Source organism: Calidris pugnax, unplaced genomic scaffold (assembly GCF_001431845.1).
Source record: "Calidris pugnax isolate Ruff unplaced genomic scaffold, ASM143184v1 scaffold133, whole genome shotgun sequence".
Classification (NCBI taxonomy): Eukaryota; Metazoa; Chordata; class Aves; order Charadriiformes; family Scolopacidae; genus Calidris; species Calidris pugnax.
This window is the reverse complement of record NW_015090977.1, coordinates 1,504,612-1,514,121: the sequence shown is the minus strand read 5'-3', so window position 1 is coordinate 1,514,121 and position 9,510 is coordinate 1,504,612. Positions and strand designations below refer to the sequence as shown.

At 53.1% G+C, this 9,510-nt stretch overlaps 1 protein-coding gene across 1 annotated transcript in view; it reads left to right on the top strand.

The window, feature by feature from the left end:
- Nucleotides 1-26: 26 nt before the first annotated feature.
- The window catches only part of ADORA2B (adenosine A2b receptor), a 19,017-nt gene continuing 9,533 nt past the window's right edge, over nt 27-9,510 (top strand). The window contains exon 1 of the mRNA XM_014953414.1: nt 27-532. Coding sequence (XP_014808900.1) covers nt 168-532 — 365 coding nt within the window. The 5' untranslated portion in view covers nt 27-167. The remainder of the gene's footprint in view (nt 533-9,510) is intronic.

Genomic DNA, 9,510 nt, shown 5'->3' with positions numbered 1-9,510 from the left:
GGGGGCCGCGGCCCGGGGCCCGCCTCGCCCCTCCGGCCCCCCCACGGCCCGGCGGCCGGGCGGGAGGCGGCGGTGAGCCCGGGGATGGGTGTTTCTCGTCGGGAAGAGCTGCCCCGTGGCCTGTTGGTACCTGCGGACGGGCGCCCGGTGGAAAGTACCTTTTTGTTATGAACGGTTCTAGCTCCTCGCCTTGGGCTCTCGCCATGGACACGATGAAAACCACCTATATCGTGCTGGAACTGATCATCGCTGTGCTGTCCATCGCCGGCAACGTCCTGGTCTGCTGGGCTGTGGCCATCAACAGTACCTTGAAGAACGCCACCAACTATTTCCTGGTGTCCCTGGCGGTGGCTGACATCGCGGTGGGTTTGTTAGCCATCCCTTTCGCCATCACCATCAGCATTGGACTGGAAGTGTATTTTCACAGCTGCCTCTTCTTCGCCTGCTTCGTCCTGGTGCTGACCCAAAGCTCCATTTTCAGCTTGCTGGCGGTGGCCATCGACAGGTACCTGGCTATTAAGATCCCACTGAGGTAAGAGACTGAATCACAGGCAAGTAGCCACATTCCCTGACAGCCCAGACTGTGACCTCCCTTGCCTTGGAGTGCAGGAACTTCTAGTTTCTAGTGTTGCCCTAAGAGGTTTGCGGCTTGTAGATGGTGATGAAAATAACAGAGATTTTGCACTCATTTGCTGCGGGACCAGGGTCAGGTTTTCACTTTTCTGCCTCTTACTTCAAAATATACCTGGTAGCTTAGTTTCTCGAGGATGTTTGTCTTGGGAGGGTCAGTGGCTTCTCAGGGGGGAGTCTCTGCAGTGATGTATTCATTAAAGCTAATCTATGTAGGTATTTATACAGCCCCCGTTATTGTGGTGCCTGGGCATCTTCCAGGTAATTAAATATAGAAGCAACCACTCTTTTTGCTGCTTCTCAGCCTATTAGAGAAGTAGTTTTGCAGGCTGTTCTGTAAGAGCTTGTCTCTTCCTGAGAAGCTCAGGTCACAATACTTTTAGAAAGGCTGAAAATCATCTTAAGTAGATCTTAGTATGACTTTGTATTGTAATTCACATTTTCAGCTGGGGCTAGATTCTAACTAGGCTGTCTTCCAGTATTTAGAAGGCTACAATAAATGAACTGAAAGTGCATCTACAAATGCTGAAACTGCATTTCAGTGCTTGCATACACACCTTTTCCTCCCGCATGCTTACAGTAAGAGAGCGTATATAGATCGGTAAATGTCAGAAGGTGTCAGGTCTGTGCATACACTGTGAAAGCAGAGGGAGGAAGGGGGAAGGATTCATATGTCAGATTTCAGAATTTTACACTTTTAACTTTCATCCAAGTGCAGTTTCAAGGATCTAAATTGCTTCCCTCCTAATTCACACGGCATTGCGATATTCTGGGGTGAAACGTATTGAGTGTGTTTTACAGGCATTTCACCAGTGAGTTGGTGCAGCAGCTTCCATAAGCTTAAGTGCCCAAACCCCCAGCTTTGCGTTACAAATTACCCGAGTCCGTGAGTCTCAGTGTCCTTCATGTCTCTGTTGTCCCTCCCCGAGAATAAGACAGGGATGGAGCCCCACTGGTGAGTCCAGGACTGCTCAGAAGTGGAGGCTGTGGGGAAGCAGGAGAGATTTGCAGCAGGGACCTCAGCTGAACTGTGTAAACTGCAGCTTTTCCAGGTTCTGCTTATCTCTGGTATCTCCCCCACATGAATGATAAAGTCACCCTAAAATGATTTAAAAAAAAAAAAAACCCTTTCACCCTGTTCTGGCACCTTGCATCAGAGAACTCCAACGCATTGGGCAAATATTAATTAGTTGTCAGGCAGATGATAAAAACTGGTAGTGGAAATGTGTGTGCACTGTGGGGCTGCCTGTGTCATGGGAGCACAGGGCATGGAAATTCCGTGGGATGCAGAGCAAGTGAGAGCCGAGCAGAGCACTGGGCTGTGCGGGAGGGAGCGGGGACAGAGCAGCCCAGATTGCTGCCAGCATCTCCAAAGCCAACTGCTTCCCTTCCCAGCCACCCACCTGGACTTGGGCACCCACCTTGGCTCTGGAAAACGCTTCGATGCCTCATCCATTCATTCACTTGGGGCTTTCTTGGGATGGGGACGAGCGGCAGAGCAGCAACTATGGAAGAAGGTTGAATTTTTTAGGTTTCAGTTTAATCGCACCACCCGCCACAAGCAGACTATTGGAGCACGGGCTGTTAATTGTAACTCTTTTCCTTTGTACCACAAGTGATTTTTGCAGCACTTGGCTGAGGAAGTTGAATCTCGTGAGCTCATTTTCTACTCTGCTGGAATCCGAGGCGAGAGTAGCAGGTCAGAAATGCTCAGAGAGGATCATTAACATGTTTGCAGAAGGGAAGTGGTTTTGGTGAACTGAAAAAATAGCGAATATTTCCTCCACTCTCTCTCTCTGTTTCTTTTTTTTTCCTACAGTCGTGGTTTCTAGTAGGTTTGCTCAGCTCTCTGTGAGATCAGCTCATACACCTGTGTGGGATGAGATCCCAGGGAGTTTGCCTTGCTTCAGGATCCTTCCCCAGCATTGCTTTTTCACCTTATCTGAGGCCAGTTTGTTTATTCCATTTGCACAAACGTCTTTATTCCTACAAGTGCTTCCTAGGTGGACACATACAGCCCCTTCAGCTGTAAACAGAGATCCAGGAGTCCCATTCTGGTCTGAAGTGTGAAGTTTGGATTAAACTTCTTCTTGGCATCGAGGTCCATTTCCTTGCTCTCAGAGGTGACCAGTAAGTAGAACCCCTTTAAAAGGAGAGGAGGCTTCTCACTGCTGGGACTGCAGGGCAATGGACAGGTCATTGCTTTGGCAACAGGAGATTTAGGGACTGGTACTGAAAGGCTGTTTTATTTGTACAGCCAAGAGCAGAAGAGGTTAGAGGAGGTTATAAAACTACACTGACAAAACACTTCTCTACCTCTCTACTTTCCCAACCAGGGCTTAATTAGAGCTGCCTCCTGAGCATCATTATTCCTGGGATGCTCCATGGTGCTGCCAGTGGCTAGGGGGCAGGAACTTGTCCAGCCACCCTCTGGAGGCAGATGCATTAGCTGATTCTGGAAGGAGGTTTGTGCTGTGGAAAGGGAAAGCTGGTCATCGGTTTGTAGGAATGGCGACCTTAGGAAAAGTTTTTCTTACCTAAATTCTCATTCCAGAGACCAATGCAGAGGCTGATAACAGGCTATGAAGTATTAAACCTTTAAGAAAATGATTTGTACCCAGCCCTATCCGGCAATTACAGTAAATAATGCAGTTGTTGCAGAACAGATAAGTGTCCCTGTCGCATCCAGTGTACCCACTCCCTGTGGAAACCTCTGCAGGGACGCTGAGAGCTGAGTGTGCCATATGATTCAATACTATTTCAGGGCTATTTAAGCACAGTGAGAGGCTGGGCAGGCCTGCAGGCTGGGGGGGTGCGGAGAAGTTTGCATTACAGCCAGGCTAATAATGGATTTTTCAGTTCTGTGGCTGAACCAAAAAAAATCCCATGGGGAAAAGGAAAATTGTTTCAGTCAAACTGAAACAGCGATGTTCGGAGGCTTCAGTGAAACAAAGTGATCCTGACCAACCTGGCAGATTTTGTTGAGTTGCTTAACCCTTTTGATGATGCTGTGCCTCTTTTTGAAATGGAGGCATCCTCACTGGGAAGGCACTAACGAATTCTCATCTAGACAATTGCAAAACAAAAAATCTCTCAAAATTTTAAAATGGGGTTTTAGAACCCTCCCTCTTCGGGCTAAAAATATTTGCTGAATTTGACCTGAAGCCATGAATTCTTTCTGTCCCTTGGAACTCTTATTTTGTTTATTTGTTTTTGTCAAATTTACTGTTTGCGGTGAAGCCCCCGCTGTGCTGCCCAGTCCCTGCAGCTGCAGCTCTGAGCCCTTTCCCGGGTCCCTTGTCCCCAACCAACCCACCAGGACACGGTGTCTTCTCTTCAGATGCTCTCTGACCCTGCCTTGCTTCCCGCATCCCTCCTGGAGCCCAGTGCTTCCAGCCCAGTGGTTCCAACCAGGCAGCGCTGCTGCTGTCCCTGTGCCACCCCGGGTACAAGGCACCGTCCCTGTTCTCATCTGCCAACCCCCCTCCCCAAAAACCTCACTCCTCCGCAGGGCTTCCTCCAAGCAGAATATCAAAGCCAGGCAACTGAGCATCTTTCAGCAGCAGTAAATCCATCCTGCAGTGCTTGGCACGGGAGCAGTGCAAGGCGTTTGCTCTCTGGCTTTCTCCAGAGCTGGATTTCTCCCCACAGTCCCGGAGCTGTGAGCCAAGGAAGATTTGTAGGTGGAATAAAAATCTTTCCCTTTTTTTTGCATTAACCAAAATCCTTTGGCGTGGCTAATGATTGTAGGTAAGGATAGAAGCCTGGAACAAACGTGTCAGGAACGAGGGAGGGAGAAGAGTATTTAGAGAGCAAAAGGAGACTGAAAGGCTGTACAACTCCCTGCTGTGTGTGCCCTGGCCCGGCACAGGACAGTGGACATTGTCCTGCTGCTGCCTGCCTGGCAAAGACCCCAGCCAAGACCTGTGGAGGGAGAATTAGCCCCAACTCCCTGTGGTTTGAGCTGATCTGGTGTTTGCTCTTCCTCCCTGGATTTAGTTCTCTCCTGTCTTCCCTAGCAGAAGAGTAGGACTGATGTTCCTGGGCAGCTTTGCCATGAACTAGAGCAGGGTATCCATGCCCGTGCCCTCTCTCTTTCTGCACCCCCCTGAGCCCTGGTTGCCCCCCTGCAGCCAGAGCACCCACTCTTGGGTCACCCTGTGTCAATGGTGCTGCTCTGCTTTGCCACTGGTGCCACTGGTTTCTCACCAGAGCTGCTGTCCCTCTTGTCTTTGACACGATGAAGGCAACAGCCCAGCTCATTTCTGCTCTCCTCATGGGGACCAGTTCCATTTGGATTGTCGTGGCTTTTATCTGATCCTTTTAGCCGTGCAGTGTCCTTTCACAAGGTGGGTTGGCTGATGCTTTATAGCTGCCTGCCCTCCCTTGTGCCCTGCTGCTGCAGAGGAGGGGGGTTCCCTGTTCTCCAGCAAAAAATTGTTCCTGGAGTCTTCTCAACTCCCAGCTTGCTCCTCAGCAAAGCAAACTGGAGGCTATTTATGGCAGGTGGGAAGGCTGGAGCCCCTGGGAAGGAGAGAAAATCCTCTTCAGAGCCTTGATCTTCCCCTGCCATTTTCTGTGTGCCACCAACGACACAGAATTACAGCTGCCCTTCCTTCTTCTGCCCTTGCTTCATTTCCTTTCTAAGGAAATCCTTGCGTTGCCCTTCGTCTGAACTCCCAGGCGGGTTCTGCTCTCTCTGTGGCTCACACGCGTGGTCCCAATCCCCAGCCCCGAGCAGCAGGGGAGGCATCTCACTCCAGAGCCGTGGATGCTCTGCCTCCCGAGTCCATCCCATGGCTGTGCCTGGACAAAGCCACCATCAATTGATAAATTTAATGTGAACAAACCTGGAAAACACGCCTGAGTGCTGCGGGCAGGAGGGCTGGTGTGGTGGTTTGAGCAACAGGACTCTTTAAGGATGTTGGTGTTGGTTGAGCTCGGCTCAGGCAGAATGTGGGGGCTTTTGTGCTGCAGCCGGGGGTCGGCAGCTCCAGGCTTTGGATGGAGCCAACTCTGGACATAGAAGCACAATAAAAAAAGTCAGGAATAATTGCATGTGCCCTCATGGCTGTAAACTGGAGGGGGGAAATCACAGCTATTTTTAGTTGCGAGCAGCCCGGTTTCCTTGAAATGTCTGTCCCAAATTTTTATATTTTTCCCCCACCTCGGGGGTCGCTTCCCTCCCCAAAAAGCAAAATCCCCTCAAGAAGGGAATTCATTGTCTGTGAGACCTCTGGCCCAACGCAGGTCCCGCGGAGGTGGGGGGCAGCAGGGATGTGGAGGAGCAGCAGCTGGGAGTCTCATTTCCAGGCTCTCAGCTCAGGGCACCGATCTCTGGGCTGAGCCAGGACCCAGAACTTCGGGTTTAGGAGCGTTTTTCCAGTTTGGGTCAGATTAGTCCGTTAAAAATACAGGTTAATTTTTAGGTGAAAAAAATCTACTTTTGAAATCTAGCAGAATTTTGTGCCAGAAGTAAGACCTTTTGACGTCTCTGCAAAAAATATGTATTAAAACAAAATGTTTTGACAGTGAACCATTTTATTTTACATTTAAAAGTTTTTGCTTTGTTAATTAATGGCCTTGTTCTTGGGGGTTTTATGAATTTGCTGTTTGCCAGGGCAATGAGCACAAAACTGAGTCTTTTAGGCATGTTCTGCCCTGGCCCTTGGCTGTGCCGGGTGGTCACTGCGCGGGGGGTGCTGGGGCTGCTGTCACTGTGTCAGAGAGAGCTTTGGTCCCTGGGATGCAGGAATCGGTGACGCCAGCTGTGCCTCCAGATGTGTCAGTCCCCTCCCCTCCCCACCGGCTCCGGCGGCTTTGCGAGGTCCGAGGGCAGGCTCAGGGAATCTGTACGTGCCAAAGAGCGGATTATCTCCTAATCCTACAGATGACATCAGGCTGGGCATGAGCCACAAATAACCTGCGAGTGCATCAGTGGGTGTGTGTCTGTGCCCTTACACTCACCCTTCGGTGACATGTGGGCACCGGCGTGTCACTGAGCGCCGTGACCAGGGCTGCTGGACCCGCCAGGGACAAGGGACAGAGCACAGACCCGGCTCTGTCTGCTCCCCCTTCATGGTCCATCAGCACCATCAACGTTTGCATCCTTTCTCTCTTCCAAACCCCAGGGAGGGCAGTGCTCCGGGGACAGCTCTTGGCCATCATCCTTTCTCCCCTGTGCTCAGACCTGTCTGTCTCTCCTGTGACATTTGCCCATAGTGCTGCAATGGCACAGCTGGCACATTGGGGGCTGGATGCAGCATCACTGGCTGGTCCAAACCCAGCTGGTCCAACAGCCCTTGGGTGGGTTGGTCAGGGCTCTGCAGGGGAGGCAGATGAGGAGCAACTTGCTGGGGATGGTGGATGGAGAGGCAATTTGGGGCCTTTGGGAAGGGCTTCAGCATCTGTTTCCTTGCAGAAAGGGTGATGCCAGCAGAGATCTGCCATCTGCCCACCCGTGTCTGCTATCTGAGTGAGCAGGGCCCCGGGTGCCTGGGAGGGGCAGTGGTCCCACCGCTGCTCCATAGCCAGGATCACACCCAAACTGCTCGCCGTGAATCATAGTTCCTATCTCACCTCTACCAGCCGCCTGTAACTCAGCTGCCCCGTGCTGCACAGCTGAGGTCTGACCGCTCTGGGAGGTTTGGAATGACAAAAATGCTCAGCCCCAGGCACCCTCAAGATGATAATGTGGGACTTCAGAGCCCTGGAGGGAGGGTGGTGCTGAGGAAGAGCTCAGGAGGGCTATGGGGCTTGTAAGATTCTCAGCCTTGCGGTTTTGGGTCAGGAGAACCAGGTTTTTGGGCTGTAGGATGCTGAGGCACCTCAGGAAGGGTGGAGGAGGGGGGCAGGTATCGCACACCCCTGCCTGCACATGGGCATTTGGAGGTGGCTGCTGGTGTTTTGATGTCTCTGGCAGTTGGTATGTGAGAGATGGCGTGTGGAGCGCTCAGCTCATTTCCTTCCTGTTCCCCAGGGGCCCCGTGCACCTCTGGCAGTCCCCCAGCAGTGCCCCCAGGCGAGGGCACAGCAGCCTGGGGTTGCCCAGCGTGGGCAGGGAGCCCACAGCTTGCCCTGCACCCGCCTTGTACCTCGTGCTTCTTATTTCAGTTTTCAGTCACTTTTTCTCACCTCCTTAAGGCGAGAGCTGGCTGGGGCCACCTCCTGCAGACAGAACCAGGGCAGCTGATGCAAACTCCTGCCTGGCCGCTCTGAAAATGTGTGAGAAAAACATTCACAGGTCGCAGGTGCTGTTGGAGTTCAACACAGCTCTGCGGCCCCCTCCCACCGCTCCCCACCCCGCAGCAGCCCGACCTGCCATTTCCCTTCTTATTCGCTTCTTAATCCTCCAGATGACCCAAATGTGTGCTGTTTTCAGGGTGCTTTGGGCCAAAACCCACGCTCGCCTGCGTTTCTCCTCCACCCATTGCTGGTCCTGCAAACCCCATGCCCACACCCATAATCTGGAGTCTTTAGACTTGAGGGGCAGTCAGCCTGGGGCTGCAAACAGGTTTGCTTCTGGCTGGCAGACATCCCCCATCCCCGCCTTCCTCTGGGGGCAGCCACTGTCCACCCCAGGGCTCATCTTCAGCCAGAACCACTTCATCCTGGGCTCTGTTCATGCCCTTCTCTGCCTCACATCCATCTGCTTCTCTGTCACTCTCCTCCGAGCTGGAATTGCTTCCCAGAGAGCCAACAGGCAGCACGGCAGGTCGGGAGCAGCCCCAGCCCCTGACAGCCTCCCGTCACACACTGGGCTTGTCATTTTCTTACTAGTTCAAAAACATCTAGTTTTTATTTCAGACTAAGGCTGAAAATGCCGTATAACGTGAGCAAAGCAAGCCCTGGAGGAAGTTAAAGTCTTCTAGTCTTTACCAGAGAGGTACCTTCTAGTCTTTACCAGAGAGTTAGTTGGTAGAGTCTCCTTCTCTGGAGATAATCCAAACCCTCTTGGATGTGCCTGCTCTGGGTGACCCTGCTTTGGCAGGGGGTTGGACTGCATCATCTCCAGAGGTGCCTTCCAACCCCACCATTCTGTGATTCTGCCAAATGCCTTTAAGTGATCCCTCAAATCTCAAAATGAAGCGTTGCAACCTGTGGCCTTGCTGTTGGCTGCCTCGAGCAGGACTGGAAACCGAGCAGCCCCGGGAGGCGAGCGGGCGGCTGTTCCTCCTCGCTCTGAGGTGGGGGCCGAGGCCAGGCTGGGCTCCCCGAGCCCCCCGGCTCAAGCCTCAGAGCAGCACCCACACCCCGGCCCCCCTTTTGAAGGCAGGGCTTGCACAGCAGCCTGCAGCTGGGCTCTGCGTGTCGAGGGATGGCTGCTCTGGCTTCCAGGTCATCACCCAGGGTTGCACAACAGCGGGGGCCGTTTGCCCAGCGTGGGGTGCTCCCCGTGGGTGTGTGTTCTCGGCAGTGAGGGCTGGGGAGGGCGGTCACCCCGGGAGCGCTCCCCTCGTCCCATTCAGCTTTTCCTGAGAAGTGGAGGATGGCTGGGAGCTGGCGCTCAGGGTCACCTCCATCCCCGGGAGGGTGGGTGCGGGGGGTCAAGCTGCTGCAGCCCCCCCTGGGTTTCCCGTGAAGGTGATGCCCCCTGCCCCTCCACGCAGCCCCCATGTGCACACCCGCGTGGTGGGTGCCAGGGTGTTTGCAGTGACCCCTCCAGCTCGGTGTCCCCGGCAGGAAGGCCGGGAGTGCGAGGGGGGGGGACACTGCCGCTGTCCCCTGCGCACAATAGGGACAGATGCGGGAGGAAGCGATTTGTCTGCAGCTGGACACGGACACACACAGATGTCCTGCTTCCTCGCCTGATACCGTAACCGCTAATCACATTTCTCACTCTCACCGCCAACTCCTTCCTGGTTAAAAAACACAGATTTT